Source organism: Scyliorhinus torazame, chromosome 27 (assembly GCF_047496885.1).
Source record: "Scyliorhinus torazame isolate Kashiwa2021f chromosome 27, sScyTor2.1, whole genome shotgun sequence".
NCBI lineage: Eukaryota > Metazoa > Chordata > Chondrichthyes > Carcharhiniformes > Scyliorhinidae > Scyliorhinus > Scyliorhinus torazame.
This window is the reverse complement of record NC_092733.1, coordinates 8,108,428-8,126,299: the sequence shown is the minus strand read 5'-3', so window position 1 is coordinate 8,126,299 and position 17,872 is coordinate 8,108,428. Positions and strand designations below refer to the sequence as shown.

Below are 17,872 nucleotides of genomic sequence, written 5' to 3'. Positions count from 1 at the left end.
CCCAGGAAGGAAACACAAATGCAGGTGTGAAGTAACCACACTAAGAGGGAAGATACAGGTACAGAGAGCAGGATTGGAGATTTAAGCACAAAACCTCAGGAAACGTGGCAGCAGTTTTGCAAGCAATTTAAAGAAAATAACTTATCCAGCAGAATGCAAGAAACACATTATTTTTCTCTTTAAACGACTTAGCAAAATTCAAGTGACTCAATTCCCACTAGGCACAACAGGTTTTCTTTGTGAGGAGCTCAAATCTTCTAAACAGGGTCCTCCCCAGAACTGCAATGGGGAGCAGGCAGAGGCCTCAGCATAGCCCCCATCTCCACAGGACTGGGAGCCGGGCGGTTAAACACAAGAGTTTACACAGCGCAAGGGGGAAGCCCTTCAGCCCATGATACCCAGTGGGACAATCTCATTCTGCCCCGCTCTTTCCCCAGACCCCTTCGAAACACTTAATAATAATCTTTATTCGCGTCACAAGCAGACATACATTAACACAGCAACGAAGCTCCTGTGAAAATCCCCCAGTCGCCACTCCGGCGCCTGTTCGGGTACACTGTAGGAGAGTTCAGAATGTCCTGTTCCTCCAACAAGCACGTCTTTCGGGACTTGTGAGAGGAAACCGGAGCACAAAGCGGAAACCCACGCAGACACAGGGAGAACGTGCAGAGTCCGCACAGACAATGACCAAGCTGGGAATCGAACCGGGATCCCTGGCGCTGTGAAGCAACAGTACTAATCACCATGCTTGTAAGGGGTTTGAATGCAAGAATCAGGTGCGAAGTAACAAAACGAATAATACAGCGTGGCGGGGAGGAAACAAGGAAAGTGAAATATACAGGGGACTCAGAACTTAAACAGGCAATGAACATTTAAACATAAACAGTTGGAAGAATATGTTTATATATAATATACATGCATATAAAGTTTTATTTATGGTATATAGAGAGAGTTAGTGAGCAATTATGAGCCTCACACTTACACACACAGCCCAGGCAGCAGGATTGCAGGCTGATGGGGGCCGCCATTTTGATGAGGGCGGCCGGGGGGCTGATGGGAAGTGTCCCCGCCGTCACGGCTGCGTGGAGGGATCGATGCGCTCGGCCGCTCAGCTGATCGGGCTGGAGCGGCGGCTGGGAGGACCGGCATCGGCGCTCGGTTGCTAGGCGCTGGCTGTCCTGACAATGAATGGCGGCCGCGGCGGCGGCGGCTACTGCTGGGCTCCGGCTGCGAAGCGCTGAGGGAGAGACGCCGGGGGTGAGTGGTGGGCCTGGGTTCACTACCCCCCGGGGGGAGGCCTCCCTTCTATCGGGGGGCACATTCCCCCCCCCCTCCCCGGGGGGTGGGGGGACTTTTTGATCAACCCCCCTCTCCTCCCCCCCCCCCCCCTTTGTGAGGGGGGATGGGGGGTGCAGACTGGGGGGTGGGTGGGGATGAGGGGGTGCAGACTGCTGGGGGGCGGGGATGAGGGGGGTGCAGACTGGGGGGTGGGGATGAGGGGGGTGCAGACTGGGGGGGGGGGATGAGGGGGGTGCAGACTGGGGGGGGTTGGGGGATGAGGGGGGTGCAGACTGCTGGGGGGGGTGGGGATGAGGAGGGTGCAGACTGCTGGGGGGGGGTGGGGATGAGGAGGGTGCAGACTGCTGGGGGGGGTGGGGATGAGGGGGGTGCAGACTGGGGGGGGGTGGGGATGAGGGGGGTGCAGACTGGGGGGGGGGGATGAGGGGGGTGCAGACTGCTGGGGGGGGGGGATGAGGGGGGTGCAGACTGCTGGGGGGGGTGGGGATGAGGAGGGTGCAGACTGCTGGGGGGGGGGGTGGGGATGAGGGGGGTGCAGACTGGGGGGTGGGGATGAGGGGGGTGCAGACTGCTGGGGGGGGTGGGGATGAGGGGGGTGCAGACTGGGGGGGGTGGGGGGATGAGGGGGGTGCAGACTGCTGGGGGGGGGTGGGGATGAGGAGGGTGCAGACTGCTGGGGGGGGGGTGGGGATGAGGGGGGTGCAGACTGGGGGGTGGGGATGAGGGGGGTGCAGACTGCTGGGGGGGGGTGGGGATGAGGGGGGTGCAGACTGGGGGGGGTGGGGATGAGGGGGGTGCAGACTGCGGGGGGGGGGGCAGGGATGAGGGGGTGCAGACTGCTGGGGGGTGGGGATGAGGGGGGTGCAGACTGCGGGGGGTGGGGATGAGGGGGGTGCAGACTGCAGGGGGGGGCGGGGATGAGGGGGGTGCAGACTGGGGGGTGGGGATGAGGGGGGTGCAGACTGGGGGGGTGAGGGGGGTGCAGACTGGGGGGAGGGATGAGGGTGGTGCAGACTGTTGGTGGGTGGGGATGAGGGGGTTGCAGACTGGGGCATGGGGAGGTGCAGACTGGGGTGAGTGGGTGTGCAGACTGGGTTGGGAGGATGCAGACGGGTGGGTGTGGGGGGATGCAGACTGTGGTGGGTGTGGGGGATGCAGACTGGGGTGGGTGTGGGGGGATGCAGACTGTGGTGGGTGTGGGGGGATGCAGACTGGGGTGGGTGTGGGGGGATGCAGATTGTTGTGGGGGTGTTGGGTGTGCAGACTGGGATGGGGGTGCAGACTGTGGGGTGGGTGAGGGTGCAGACTGGTGTGGGGGGATGCAGACTGGGGGTGTGTGCAGACCATGGGGAGTGGGTAAGCTGCAAAACTTTATATCACCCCACTAAAAGAAAAATATATAAAATCTGCAGCAAAGTACCCAAGAAGCTGCACTTGCCAAAGTCTTCCGGAACTCTCATCCTCCTCCCCCTCAGCAGATTGTTTTCCAGGACAGGAAGGTGATGGCCGGCAGTTTTTTTTTTGATGATCAGTTATTGAACCCCTCTCTCCCTCCCCAATAGGCGGCTTGTGGAGCAATTGGAAGAAATCAATCGGATTTAATGTGAGGTGATGCATTTTGGAAGGTCGAATGCAGGTAGGGAATATACAGTGAATGGTAGAACCCTCAAGAGTATTGAAAGTCAGAGAGATCTAGGAGTACAGGTCCACAGGTCATTGAAAGGGGCAACACAGGTGGAGAAGGTAGTCAAGAAGGCATACGGCATGCTTGCCTTCATTGGCCGGGGCATTGAGTATAAGAATTGGCAAGTCATGTTGCAGCTGTATAGAACCTTAGTTAGGCCACACTTGGAGTATAGTGTTCAATTCTGGTCACCACACTACCAGAAGGATGTGGAGGCTTTAGAGAGGGTGCAGAAGAGATTTACCAGAATGTTGCCTGGTATGGAGGGCATTAGCTATGAGGAGCGATTGAATAAACTCGGTTTGTTCTCACTGGAACGAAGGAGGTTGAGGGGCGACCTGATAGAGGTATACAAAATTATGAGGGGCATAGACAGAGTGGATAGTCAGAGGCTTTTCCCCAGGGTAGAGGGGTCAATTACTAGGGGGCATAGATTTAAGGTGAGAGGGGCAAGGTTTAGAGTAGATGTACGAGGCAGGTTTTTTTACACAGGGTAGTGGGTGCCTGGAACTCGCTACCGGAGGAGGTGGTGGAAGCAGGGACGATAGTGACATTTAAGGGGCATCTTGACAAATACATGAATAGGATGGGAATAGAGGGATACGTACCCAGGAAGTGTAGAAGATTGTAGTTTAGTCGGGCAGCATGGTCGGCACGGGCTTGGAGGGCCGAAGGGCCTGTTCCTGTGCTGTACATTTCTTTGTTCTTTATTGTCATGGGTACCGAGTGACAATTGTCTTGTGTGCATTCTCCACAGAACGTACAATAAATACACAATGTGAATTCATAGGCAAGGGGGGGGGCGCGGTGGTTAGCACTGCTGCCTCACGGCGCCGAGGACTTGGGTTCGATCCCGGCCCCGGGTCACTGTCCCGTTTGGAGTTTGCACATTCTCCCCGTGTCTGCGCGGGTCTCACCCCCACAACCCAAAAAGATGTGCAGGGTAGGCAGACTGGCCACACTAAATTGCCCCTTAATTGGAAAAACAAAAATTGAGTACTGTTTAAAAAAAAAAAAAAAAAAAAAAAAAATTTAAGTAAATACATAGACATCAGGTGAAGCATACAGAGTGTAGTGTTACTCAGTAGAAAAGTTGTGTCAAGAGATCAGGTCATTCAGGAGTCTGGTAACAGCAGGGAAGAAGCTGTTTTTAAATATATTGGTGCATCTTGCCCGATGGAAGAGGTCGGAAGAGAGAATACCTGGGTGGGAGGGGTCTTTGATTATGCTGCCTGCTTTCCCAAGACGGGAGGCGTAGACAGAGTCAATGGATGGGAGACGGTTTCGCGTGATGGGCTGTGTTCACTACTTTCTGTAGTTTCTTACTGTCTTGGGCCGAGCAGTTGACATACTAGGTGGACAGGATACTTTCAACGGTGCACAAATGGAAGGTGTTGCTATGGGGGTTGGGAGGGAGGGCTGGCCTGGCTGAAATAAGACACTAACAAATTGTTTGCAATACGTTTGCACGCTCTGTCTCAACTTGTATAGAGTTCATTTGTGTGCAGTGTTTCGCAGCATAAATCTGGGGATTTGAGGCCACCCTTGTGAAGTTTTATTTGCCAGGTCAGCCCAGATGGAACCAATCAATCCCAAATTCAGTGGGTTAACACCGGCGGGAATTTTGGAAATGAGGTTTTGTTTGAAAATGAGAGAGCCCATCTTTTAACCTGAAGGTACCAACCGCTGGGTTTGCTGCAACTGCTAATATCAGAAGGGAAAATAGCTTTGCATGTTTCAGTGGGTTAGACCTGGCTGTTTGTCTATGAGAATTCCTGTTCAAACCCAGCCCCGGTACAGCAGGATCAAAGTCCATATTGCAGTCTGTAATGAGTTTGGGAAGTTTGTTTTCAGTCATTTGAGGCAAGGGACGATTCCAGAAGCTTACTCCTAAATTGACAGCGTGGTTTGAAGAGGTCACAGGCTAGATACCGTGGAAGACTCCTCTTGCTGTTGGGACAGAGCACAACCAGCTCTACCTTGTAGCTAAGGGACCTGAACCAACCTGCAAGGGCTTAGAGCTGACGCTGGAGACCACTTCTGTTTCCCCAGCACTAGACCGACCCACTCACCTCAATAAGCTTGTAAAAATAGAAAACTTCAATGTACAGTTTGTGAGTGACATGACAGTTATTTCACCTTGTGAGCATTGCATTTAGTAATTATACTCCTATTTGCAATGCTGCTTTCAGTTTGTTTTTCCATTCAGGATTGCGTGTGTAGTGGAACAGTCATACTGTTTTAATGCATCTATGTTCAATTTTCTTGTCATCTGAAAATTGTTTTTAAAGTATAGAATGGCTGTAATCTTGAGCTTATATTTATCCCTTCTCTCTCCCTCTTTCCACTTTCTGTGAATGTCTGTGCGATGACGATGAATGTCAGGTTACTCCGGGAGCGTGGGGAGCTTAGCCAAGTCTGTTTACCTTGTACCCAAGTTCTACTCGTGGGTACTCTGTTGGTCAGGAATGGCTGGATAGTGAGGAAGAGCCTGAGACTGACACAAATCTCAGCTCCCCAGCGCCAGCCTAGCTAGGATTAGCTGACAGCACTTGACTGGCAATGGAAGCTGTCATCTGGGAACCTCCTGCTCTGTACAGCTCAGTTCCAAGGCGAGTTGGTGCTTCGTCCAGCTGAACCATTGAGGAATCTTGCCCTGTGTAGATTGTACAAACTCTGCAACTTGTGCAATCGCAGTGCTCTGCATCTCAATATTAACAGAGGTTAATACTTAGGATTAAATTCGGAGACAGATTTGCGATTGTTTTGCAACTGCACATTTTCGGTGCAACGCTGATCCAGAATTTAGGTTAACATTTCTGATCTCAAACTTGGACATTACTCGCCTCTCTACATTGTGACTTTTTGGTGTTTATTGATGGTGCAAAAGTCATTAGTTTTTTGAACAAGGAAACTCCCTTCTCTTTATCCACTTTTATTCTTCCTTCACCCTCAGTGTGCTGGAAGCAGGACACAGCATCTTATTTCAAATTCTTCTTTTTCTGGTCTCCAGCACTGAGCAAGCCCCTGCTGCAGCAGCCCTCAATTCTTTCTTCAAAAGCCAAGCCTCCTTCAGCTGATTTGTCTCATCTCCTGCTCTTTTGAAGCAAATGAAAGACTTTCATTTCTGTGGCACCTTTCACAACCGTGGCACATCCCAAAGGCCTTTACCGTTTTATTTTCTATACGTTCACAGGATCTGTTCAGCATCTGTTGCCCATCCCTAATTGCCTTTGAAAGGCAGTGGGTGAGCTGCCTTCTTGAACCGTTGCAGTCCCTGTGGTGTAGGTACACCCACAGTGCTGTTAGGGTCAGAGTTCTAGTGTGACCATTAAGTCCTTTTTGTTTGAGAGGAGTCACTGTTGTAATCTAAGGAAGGCAGCAACTAATTTGCACGCAGCAAACCAACCACAAACAGCAATGTGGTGATGTCCAGTTAATCTGTTTTGATATGTTGATTGAGAGATAAATATTGGCCAGTGCACAGGGAAGAACAACTCCCCTGCTGTTCTTCCAATTGTGGCCATGTGATCTTTACCACCCTGAGGGGGAATACAGGGTTTAACATTTCATCTGAAACAGCACCTCTGACACTGTAGCACTCCCTCGGCACTGCATTGGAGTGCCAGTCTGCATTATTGCTCGAGTCTCTGGAGCAGGATTCAAATGGGCCTTCGGCCTTCATTAAGCTTCTTAATGGGAACGAGTTCTGAATTCAGGAATTTGCCGTCTCTGAGGTGCGTTCCTGTTGGGTCGAGGGTTTAAATGAAGCAGCTGATGGCACAGTGTTTGGGATCACCTGCTATTCCTCTGGGTACTCAATCTGTCAGACATTGTTTGGTTAGGGAGGCGCTGAGTGAGGCCTTGTATTCCTCAACAGGGGAAGGATGGGTAAGTCAAAGAGAGAGAGAAATAGTCCAGGCTTTGGTGTTTGTGTAGGTTCCCGAGAGGTGAAAAGGAGAATCCTCAACACCCTGTCCCTCCCCAGCTCATGAAGAAAGAGTTGGACTGTCGATGAGTGAAGGGAGAGGCGGGTCGAGAGGCATAGTCACAAAGAAACTTCAGAAAGGTTCATTAACCAAACCTTTAGTCAAACCTCCCAACCTGCCCTTTAGCACCACATCCATTCTCCTCAACAAGGAGTCCTTTGGATTGATTTCACTATATCGAAGGTTCTGCATAAATGCAAGTTGTTGTTGGGGACCTTGTCATGTGTACCGAGGTACAGTGAAAAGTATTGTTCCCCGTACAGTCCAGGCAGATTGTTCCATACATGAAAAACATAGGACAGATGATAAATACACAAAGTAAATACATTGACACAGACATCAGGTGATGCATACGGAGTGTAGAGAAAATGTGTGAAGAGATCAGTTCAGTCCATAAGAGAGTCATCTAGGAATCTGGTAACAGTGGGGAAGAAGCTGTTTTTGAAACTGTTAGAACATAGAACGATACAGCGCAGTACAGGCCCTTCGGCCCACGATGTTGCACCGAAACAAAAGCCATCTAACCTACACTATGCCATTATCATCCATATGTTTATCCAACAAACTCTTAAATGCCCTCAATGTTGGCGAGTTCACTACTGTTGCAGGTCGGGCATTCCACGGCCTCACTACTCTTTGCGTAAAGAACCTACCTCTGACCTCTGTCCTATATCTATTACCCCTCAGTTTAAAGCTATGTCCCCTCGTGCCAGCCATTTCCATCCGCGGGAGAAGGCTCTCACTGTCCACCCTATCTAACCCCCTGATCATTTTGTATGCCTCTATTAAGTCTCCTCTTAACCTTCTTCTCTCCAACGAAAACAACCTCAAGTCCATCAGCCTTTCCTCATAAGATTTTCCCTCCATACCAGGCAACATCCTGGTAAATCTCCTCTGCACCCGCTCCAAAGCCTCCACGTCCTTCCTATAATGCGGTGACCAGAACTGTACGCAATACTCCAAATGCGGCCGGACCAGAGTTCTGTACAGCTGCAACATGACCTCCTGACTCCGGAACTCAATCCCTCGACCAATAAAGGCCAACACTCCATAGGCCTTCTTCACAACCCTATCAACCTGGGTGGCAACTTTCAGGGATCTATGTACATGGACACGTAGATCCCTCTGCTCAGCCACACTTTCAAGAACTTTACCATTAGCCACATATTCCGCATTCCTGTTATTCCTTCCAAAGTGAATCACCTCACACTTCTCTACATTAAACTCCATTTGCCACCTCTCAGCCCAGCTCTGCAGCTTATCTATATCCCTCTGTAACCTGCTACATCCTTCCGCACTGTCGACAACACCACCGACTTTAGTGTCGTCTGCAAATTTACTCACCCACCCTTCTGCACCTTCCTCTAGGTCATTGATAAAAATGACAAACAGCAACGGCCCCAGAACAGATCCTTGTGGTACGCCACTTGTAACTGAACTCCATTCTGAACATTTCCCATCAACCACCACCCTCTGTCTTCTTTCAGCTAGCCAATTTCTGATCCACATCTCTAAATCACCCTCAATCCCCAGCCTCCGTATTTTCTGCAATAGCCTACCGTGGGGAACCTTATCAAAAGCTTTACTGAAATCCATATACACCACATCAACTGCTCTACCCTCGTCTACCTGTTCAGTCACCTTCTCAAAGAACTCAATAAGGTTTGTGAGGCATGACCTACCCTTCACAAAGCCATGCTGACTATCCCTGATCATATTATTCCTATCTAGATGATTATAAATCTTGTCTCTTATAATCCCCTCCAAGACTTTACCCACTACAGACGTGAGGCTCACTGGTCTATAGTTGCCGGGGTTGGCTCTGCTCCCCTTTTTGAACAAAGGGACCACATTTGCTATCCTCCAGTCCTCTGGCACTATTCCTGTAGCCAATGATGACATAAAAATCAAAGCCAAAGGTCCAGCAATCTCTTCCCTGGCCTCCCAGAGAATCCTAGGATAAATCCCATCAGGCCCCGGGGACTTATCTATTTTCAGCCTGTCCAGAATTGCCAACACCTCTTCCCTACGTACCTCAATGCCATCTATTTTAATAGCCTGGGTCTCAGCATTCTCCTCCACAACATTATCTTTTTCCTGAGTGAATACTGACGAAAAATATTCATTTAGTATCTCGCCTATCTCTTCAGACTCCACACACAACTTCCCATCCCTGTCCTTGACTGGTCCTACTCTTTCCCTAGTCATTCGCTTATTCCTGACATACCTATAGATGTTGGTGCGTGTTCTCAGACTTTTGTATCTCCTGCCCGATGGAAGAGGTTGGAAGAGTGAGTAAGCCGGGTGGGAGGGGTCTTTGATTATGCTGCCCGCTTTCCCCAGGCAGCGGGAGGTGTCCTTTACTGATGTCCCTCAATCTACTGATCAAGAGGACGAGGGATTATTCGCACGTTTTGATGCAAAACTCCAGCCCTATCAATTTTTATAATATTTCCAGTTGAACAGTGAAAGTACCACAGTATAGTTATAGAGTTTGTGCAGAGAGCAGTTAATGTTGTGTAACTGGGTGAGGAGGGGGACAGACCTGTAGTTGGCGCCAAGAACAATTTGAGATGATCAGTTATTGCGCCCATTGCTTCTCCATTCCCAGCTCTCTGCTGAGCTCTGATTTCTGTTCCTGTGTGCTGGTGACAGACTCTGCATTGAATATGAATAATTAAAGAGCCTCGTTGTGATTTACGGTGTTTGCTTTTAACTGCCCCAGATCAATTCCTTCATGCCTTTTTTTTTTTGAAGACAAGCTCCAAACTTGGAGCTCACCAATAACCTCGGGTTCCAAACACTAGTTACAAACTTCCCATCTGCTCTGTGGAAACACGTCTTGAGAGTCAGGATTTTGTACCTTCTCTGAGCTGACTGACTGCCTCGGAGGGACTGTTGCTCAGTTTTATGTTGCAATCACGAGGTCACACATTCAGGCTGAAATAGGCAGAGCCCCGTCAATGACAACATCTGAAAAGAGCAGTTTAAAACTTGTTTTCCACAAGGAAATATTTTTTTCCCCCTCGGATTTGTTTTTTGTCCGTGGACCTTTTCACTACCGGTCAGACCTGACCCCACCCTTGATAGTCAAGAGGGTAGGTGAAAATATCAGATTCATGATAACCCCTGTATCCAGACGCAAGGATTTTAAAATATATTCCTGAACTGGTAAACTAATAGCCCGAGGCCGTGAGCTCAAATCACAGCACAGCAGTTTTGAATTCCATTTATGAAATCAAAAGAAGCTGGAATATGAAAATGCCTGTGAGGGCGTCAGCTTGTTGTGAAAACCCAATTGGTTCACTAATGTCTTGCAGGGAATATCTGACCTATATGTGACTCCAGTCCCGCACCAATGTCCCTTGCACTCTGGTGCACTGCTGCCTCACAGCGCCAGGGACCCGGGTTCGATTCCGGCCTTGGGTCACTGTCTGGAGTTTGCGCGTTCTCCCCGTGTCTGCGTGGGTTTCCTCCGGGTGCTCCAGTTTCCCCACCCACAGTCCAAAGATGTGCAGGTTAAGTGGATTGGCCATGCTAAATTGTCCTTCAGTGTCCAAAGATGTGCAGGTTAAGTGGCGTTACAGGGGTGGGGGAGTGGGCCTAGGTTGGCTGCTCTTTCAGAGGGTTGGTGCAGACTCGATAGACTGAATGGCCTCCTTGTGCACTGTAGGGATTCTAACCAGCATTCGGGAAACTCGGGGAAACTAGACCTGGTGAAACACCAATACTGCCCGAGAGAGAATTAAAAAACTAATTTGTCCAAATCCGGAATATCCCTTGTTACCGGATTACAGGATAATTAAGCAGAAGGTTTCACCTGTGTTAAAACCTATCCTGATCTCATGGTGCAAGATGAAATCTGCAGCAAACCTGCCCATGGACTGTCCTGTAATGTTCGCCAGCAGTGCTATTTGTTTTCTGGAGTGTGGTCGGCAGTGCGGGACTGGTGCAAGAATCCTCACTAAACTTCTAGAGCCTCAGAAGATGGCGACCACCATCTCAAAAAGTGTTGGTCTGAAGTCTGTCTGTCTGTGTGTGTAATCTGATGCTGGGTGGGTAATGAGGGCCAGGGTGGCTTGTGAAAGAAGGATTGAAGCCTGAAATTGGTTATTGAAATGCTTCTTTTCCACCTGAACCGGGTTGGATTTGAGAAAGAAACCAACCAGAAATCGGCAATGGTTCCTGCCCCGGCATCCTGGCTCATTGTGACCCTATTCCACAAAATGCCCATGTGTGGGATCTCGGCTGAGGACGAGATCAGGTTTGTTTGTGAAGCCACCGGTATCCCCTCCGCAAAGAACATGCAACCGTGCACACACAAACACAAGAATCAGGAGCTGGAGGCCACTCGGCCCCTCGAGTCTGCTTCACAACTCGGTACGATGGAGGCTGATCCGACTGTGGCCTCAACGTCACCTTCTTGTCTGCCCCCTCCCCTCCCCACCACCTCCACAATTCCCAACTCCATTAACGCTTAAAGATCGACCTAACTCTGCCTTGAAAATATTCAATGACCCAGCCTCCACTACTCACTGAGGAGAAGTATTCCAAAGACTAACTAACCTCTGAGAGAGTAAGATTCTCCTTAGCCCAATCTTAAATGGGAGACCCTTAATTTCTAAACTGTATCTCCTAGTTCTAGACTCCCCCCTCAGGATCATATCTGTTTAAGATAACTTCTCTCCCTAAATTTCCAATAACTATAGGTCCAGCCTGCACAACTTTTTCTCAGAGAATTAACCCCTTCATCCCAACGAACAAAGAAATGTACAGCATAGGAACAGGCCCTTCGGCCCTCCAAGCCTGTGCCGCCCATGCTGCCCGTCTAAACTAAAATCTTCTACACTTCCTGGGTCCGTATCCCTCTATTCCCATCCTATTCATGTATTTGTCAAGATGCCCTTAAATGTCACTATCGTCCCTGCTGCCACCACCTCTGGCAGCGAATTCCAGGCACCCACTACCCTATGTGTAAAAAACTTGCCTCGTACATCTACTCTAAACCTTGCCCCTCGCACCTTAAACCTATGCCCCCTAGTAATTGACCCCTCTACCCTGGGGAAAAGCCTCTGACTGTCCACTCTGTCTATGCCCCTCATAATTTTGTAGACATTATGAGAGGCCCAGATATCAGTCAGATGAATCTTCTCTGAATCACTTCTAATTCAGTTGGTTATATCCTTCTTTCAATAAGGAGACCAGATCTGTATCTGTCCTGCAGAGTTGCCTTGCATTTATCTGGAGCCTCATTCACGAGCCACCAGTGTTGGTTTACAAAGAGGCAACGTTTCTTGAATTGCGGTTATTGCTACATAGGAAAGTGAGGCGTCCAATTTTCACGGGACAAGATTCCACAAATAGTAATCAGTTAACTAGCTAATTAACCAGTTTCTGGTGTCGACTTGTGAGCAGAACCTTGGCGAGGACGCCGGGATAACGCTTGTTCAAAAAAGATCATGGACCTCATGTCCTGAATGAAGAATTTGGTCTGTTTAGTTTTTCCTGGGAATTGTTGATCAGGCCTAATTTAAGAACCCATTGTGATTTTCTGTACGCAAAGAGCAATATTAGAATGACTGGCTAATCTGTTTTGAAGTGGTATTTATTGAGGGCCTCAGGATAATATCAGATTGGACATGACCACTCTGACAGTGCTGCACTCCCTCAGTACTGCACTAGGAGTGTCAGCCCGGTTTTGGAGTAGAACTGAAGCCAGAGCCGCCTGGCTCCCGGGTTCGAGTGGAACCCATCAACCAGCAGTGGAAAGGAAATGCCTTTTGCAGGTAAGATGGTGCATGTAACGCTTGTAAATCTAATGCTGCTGTCTTCTCTTCTATTCTGGCAGATACTGCAGTCTGCTGAGCGGACACCATGGCCCAGACCCTGCAAATGGAGATTCCGAACTTTGGGAATAACATCCTGGAATCTCTGAATGACCAGCGGCTCCAGGGCCTGTACTGTGATGTTTCCATCGTTGTGAAGGGACAGGCTTTCAAGGCACACCGCGCCGTTCTGGCAGCCAGCAGTTCCTATTTCCGTGACCTGTTCAGCTCCAACAACTGCACAAGCTTCGAGCTTCCGACAGCGGTCCAGCCTCAGTCCTTCCAGCAGATCTTGGCGTTCTGTTATACTGGCAGGCTTAGTATGAACATGGGTGACCAGTTCCTCTTGATGTACACGGCCGGCTTCCTCCAGATCCAGCAGATAATGGACAAGGAGACCGAGTTCTGCCTGAAGGTCAGCTCACCGCGGTGTGACTCCCAGGGCCTACATGTGGAGGAGACGCCCTCCGAGCCGCCGAGCCCGGCTCAGGCCTCGCGGTCGCTGGCAGCCACCCCCCTCTCACTGGTGTCACGTGTGAAGACAGAGCAAGCCGAATCGGACACTGTGCAGTTCACCCCCATCAGTAAACGTCTGTGGGACAACGGGCAGCGGGAGGGGAATGGGAGCGCAGCTTCAAAGCTGGCTCGGGTTTCTCACGGAGCCCCCATTATCCGGCAGCAGGGATGCGGAGCGGGAGGGCAAGGCAGCTCGGATCGCACCAGCCCTGGCACCTCCAGTGCCTACACCAGCGACAGTCCTAACTCCTACCAGAACGAAGAGGATGAAGAGGAGGAAGTTGGTGAGGATATGACAGAGGAGCACTACAGACAGATCTGCAACATGTACACTATGTACAGCATGATGAATGTGGGCCCACCAGGTAAGTCTGCTACTTTTCATGCAGGAGGAACATTTGCTCATGTTGCCCAGCTTGACACCAGGCCGAGCACACAGGAGCTGTTTCGTGCACACGTGACGGGAAGTGTTTATCATAGAATTTACAGTGCAGAGGGAGGCCATTCGGCCCATCGAGTCTGCACCGACTCTTGGAAAGAGCACCCTACCCAAGGTCACCCTATCCCCATAACCCAGTAACCCCACCCAACACTAGGCAATTTTGGACACTAAGGGCAATTTATCATGGCCAATCCACCTAACCTGCACATCTTTGGACTGTGGGAGGAAACCGGAGCACCCGGAGGAAACCCACGCACACACGGGGAGAACTTGGAGAGATTCATAGAATTTTCAGCGCAGAAGGAGGCCATTTGCCATTGAGTCTGCACTGACCCTACCTAAACCCACACCTCCACTCTATCCCAGTAATCCCACCTAACTTTTCTTTTGGACACTAATGGCAATTTAGCATGGCCAATTCACCTAACCTGCACATCTTTGGACTGGGAGGAAACCGGAGCACCCGGAGGAAACCCCCGCAGACACGGGGAGAACGTGCAGACTCCGCACAGACAGTGACCCAAGCCGGGAATCGAACCTGGGACTCTGGAGCTGTGGAGGCGCAGTGCTAACCACTGTGCTGCTGTTCCGCCCACATAGCACAAAGTAGCCCATACTTTCCAACCAATGACACACTTTTTGAGGTGAAGAAATGCAGCAGCCAGTTTGCTCGCAGTAAAACTCCCACGAACAGCAGTGAGATAACGGCCAGCTTGGTTTTTTGGCCAGGACAGTGGGCAGAATTCCCCACCTTTTCTTCAAAATCCTGCCACCTGACATATCCTGAGAGGGCAGAGCATATCAGCTCAGGGCTGTTTTCTGTGAAAAGAGAAGACTGGGGAGGGGGGAATACCTGCCAGAGTCTTTAAATTTGTGAAAAGTTTTAATAAGCTGAATTACAAAATATATTTCCACTTGTGGGTGAGGCCAGAACTAGGGGCCATCAGTAAGACAGAAACATCTTAACCCAGCGAGTGGTGAGAATGCGGATCTCGGTCTCTCAGGGAGTGGCTGGAGTAAAAAGTGTGGATGGATTTAAGGCGAAACTAGATGAACTGAGTAAAATAAGGGCCCATGGTATTCGAGGCAAGGTACTAACATGGATTGACGATTGGCTGTCAGGCAGAAGGCAGAGAGTTGGGATAAAAGGTTCTTTTTCGGAATGGCAACCGGTGACGAGTGGTGTCCCGCAGGGTTCAGTGTTGGGGCCACAGCTGTTCTCTTTATATATTAACGATCTAGATGACGGGACTGGGGGCATTCTGGCTAAGTTTGCCGATGATACAAAGATAGGTGGAGGGGCAGGTAGTATGGAGGAGGTGGGGAGGCTGCAGAAAGATTTAGACAGTTTAGGAGAGTGGTCCAAGAAATGGCTGATGAAATTCAACGTGGGCAAGTGCGAGGTCTTGCACTTTGGAAAAAAGAATAGAGGCATGGACTATTTTCTAAACGGTGACAAAATTCATAATGCTGAAGTGCAAAGGGACTTAGGAGTCCTAGTCCAGGATTCTCTAAAGGTAAACTTGCAGGTTGAGTCCGTAATTAAGAAAGCAAATGCAATGTTGTCATTCATCTCAAGAGGCTTGGAACATAAAAGCAGGGATGTACTTCTGAAGCTTTATAAAGCATTAGTTAGGCCCCATTTAGAATACTGTGAGCAATTTTGGGCCCCACACCTCAGGAAGGACACACTGGCACTGGAGTGGGTCCAGCGGAGATTCACACGGATGATCCCAGGAATGGTCGGCCTAACATACGATGAACGTCTGAGGATCCTGGGATTATATTCATTGGAGTTTAGGAGGTTGAGGGGAGATCTAATAGAAACTTACAAGATAATGAATGGCTTAGATAGGGTGGATGTAGGGAAGTTGTTTCCATTAGCAGGGGAGACTAGGACCCGGGGGCACAGCCTTAGAATAAAAGGGAGTCCCTTTAGAACAGAGATGAGGAGAAATTTCTTCAGCCAGAGAGTGGCGGGTCTGTGGAATTCATTGCCACAGAGGGCGGTGGAGGCCGGGACGTTGAGTGTCTTTAAGACAGAAGTTGATAAATTCTTGATTTCTCGAGGAATTAAGGGCTATGGAGAGAGAGCGGGTAAATGGAGTTGAAATCAGCCATGATTGAATGGTGGGGTGGAATCGATGGGCCGAATGGCCTTACTTCCGCTCCTATGTCTTATGGTCTTATGGTAACACATGAAGGAGAGAGAAATAGAAGGATAGGATGATGGGGTGAGATGAGGTAGGCGGTTGGTGAAGCGGTGCGCAGGGGGGGGAAACACCGACATGGAGTGGGCAGGTTGAATAGTCTGTTTCGGTATTGTATAACCTACCTCATCCCCAGATTTGTTCTTGTTTTGACAGCGACTGAGCGGGTCGAAGCTCTGCCCGATCACTTAACCACAGACGCCCGCTCGAGGGTCCGGATGAGGAGGGACCTCGCCGCTTTGCCAGCTGAACTGATCACCCAGATCGGTAACCGATGCCACCCCAAGCTTTATGCAGAGGGGGATCCCACTGAAAAGCTGGAACTTGTGACAGGTACGGCCCGGGGTTCAGATGCCTCTGTCCATCACTCTCCAGCTCTCCGCCAGGCTGGCCTTCACACGGAAGGCCTCCCTGCTTGTGGAGAATGACCTCCTGACCTCCTTTCTATTTTTCTGACAGGAACCAGCGTCTTCATCACCCGAGCCCAACTGATGAACTGCCACGTCTGCGCAGGAACGCGCCACAAAGTCCTCCTCCGAAGGCTGCTCGCATCCTTCTTCGACCGGTAAGGAACCAGGCAAAATAAAAACCAGACACGTCTGGGGCAAAGGTCAGCAGTAAACGGAAAGCGGAGCAGAGACCACAGCCCAATCAGCTGTGTTCTTACTGAATGGTGAAGCCGGTTCGCAGAGCCAAATGACCAACTCCTGCACAAAGTGTGCCTAATCCTATGTTCATGGTTTTTTCTTTGAGTGTATCTTCACACACACCGTTTTTTCTCTTTGGGGAATAGTGGGGATGGGGGGAGAGTATTCCCGAGCTGATTATCAGCCCGTTGAACCACGTTGTGAACACTCCTTCCGTGGCCAACAAGTCCTGGAGTTGGACTCGAACTCAGAGCTTCTGTTCCAGCGATAGGAATGCTGCCCGCTGTTCTACAAGGCCTCCTATGTTCAGGCTGACAACCTTTCGTCAGAACTGGGAAGATGTCAAAGATGAATGTTTAGGGCGGCCCGGTGGCACAGTGCCTCACCGCCCGGTGGCACAATGCCTCACCGCCCGGTGGCACAGTGCCACACCGCCCGGTGGCACAGTGCCACACCGCCCGGTGGCACAGTGCCACACCGCCCGGTGGCACAGTGCCTCACCGCACAGTGGTTAGCACTGTTGCCTCACAGCACCGGGGACCCGGGTTCCATTCCGGCCTCGGGTGACTGTGTGGAGTTTGCACTTTCTCCCCATGTCTGTGTGGGTTTCCTCCGGGTGCTCCGGTTTCCTCGCACAGTCCAAAGATGCGCGGGTTAGGTGGATTGGCCGTGCTAAAGTACCCCTTAGTTTCCAGTGATGAGCACGTTAGGTTATGGGGTTGCGGGGGGGGGGGGGGGGGGGGGTAGTGCTCTTTCGAAGGGTCGGTGCACACTCGATGGGCCAAACAACCTCTTATTCTATTTCATCATAGAATTTGCAGAAGGAGGCCATTCGGCCCATCGAGTCTGCACCGGTTCTTTTGAAAGAGCACCCTACCCAAGCCCACACCTCCACCCTATCCCCATAACCCCACCCAACACTAAGGGCAATTTTGGACACTAAGGACAATTTAGCATGGCCAATCCACCTAACCTGCATATCTTTGGACTGTGGGAGGAAACCGGAGCACCCGGAGGAAACCCACGCACACACGCGGGGAGAACGTGCAGACTTCGCACAGACGGTGACCCAAGCCGGGAATCGAACCTGGGACCCTGGAGCTGTGAAACAATTGTGCTATCCACCATGCTACCGTGCTGCCCTTCTATTCTAAACAGTCAACAGAGTTTGGAAGAATTTGAGTTAGGAGACCAGTTGCTCACGCTATGATATTCTGCAGATTTGCTTAACGACAGACTTCAATGTGTGTTCATTTCCTC

General features: G+C 50.4%; 2 protein-coding genes across 5 annotated transcripts in view; one reads left to right on the top strand and one right to left on the bottom strand.

Annotated features, from left to right (window-relative positions):
• trmt1 (tRNA methyltransferase 1) overlaps nucleotides 1-1,164 on the bottom strand; it is a 56,243-nt gene extending 55,079 nt beyond the window's left edge. Inside the window, 1 exon segment of the mRNA XM_072490884.1 lies at nucleotides 983-1,164. Within this exon segment, the coding sequence (XP_072346985.1) occupies nucleotides 983-1,149 (167 nt within the window). The 5' untranslated portion in view covers nucleotides 1,150-1,164.
• nacc1b (nucleus accumbens associated 1, BEN and BTB (POZ) domain containing b) overlaps nucleotides 1,150-17,872 on the top strand; it is a 35,087-nt gene continuing 18,364 nt past the window's right edge. The window contains exons 1-5 of one of the 4 annotated variants that reach the window (XM_072490887.1): nucleotides 1,150-1,257; nucleotides 2,862-2,907; nucleotides 12,821-13,678; nucleotides 16,122-16,298; nucleotides 16,425-16,530. In XM_072490887.1, the coding sequence (XP_072346988.1) occupies nucleotides 12,847-13,678; nucleotides 16,122-16,298; nucleotides 16,425-16,530 (1,115 nt within the window). In that variant the 5' untranslated portion in view covers nucleotides 1,150-1,257; nucleotides 2,862-2,907; nucleotides 12,821-12,846. Of the gene's footprint in view, nucleotides 1,258-2,687; nucleotides 2,799-2,861; nucleotides 2,936-12,820; nucleotides 13,679-16,121; nucleotides 16,299-16,424; nucleotides 16,531-17,872 lie in introns of those variants that run through there. The other 3 variants (XM_072490885.1, XM_072490886.1, XM_072490888.1) reach the window with 3 other exon arrangements.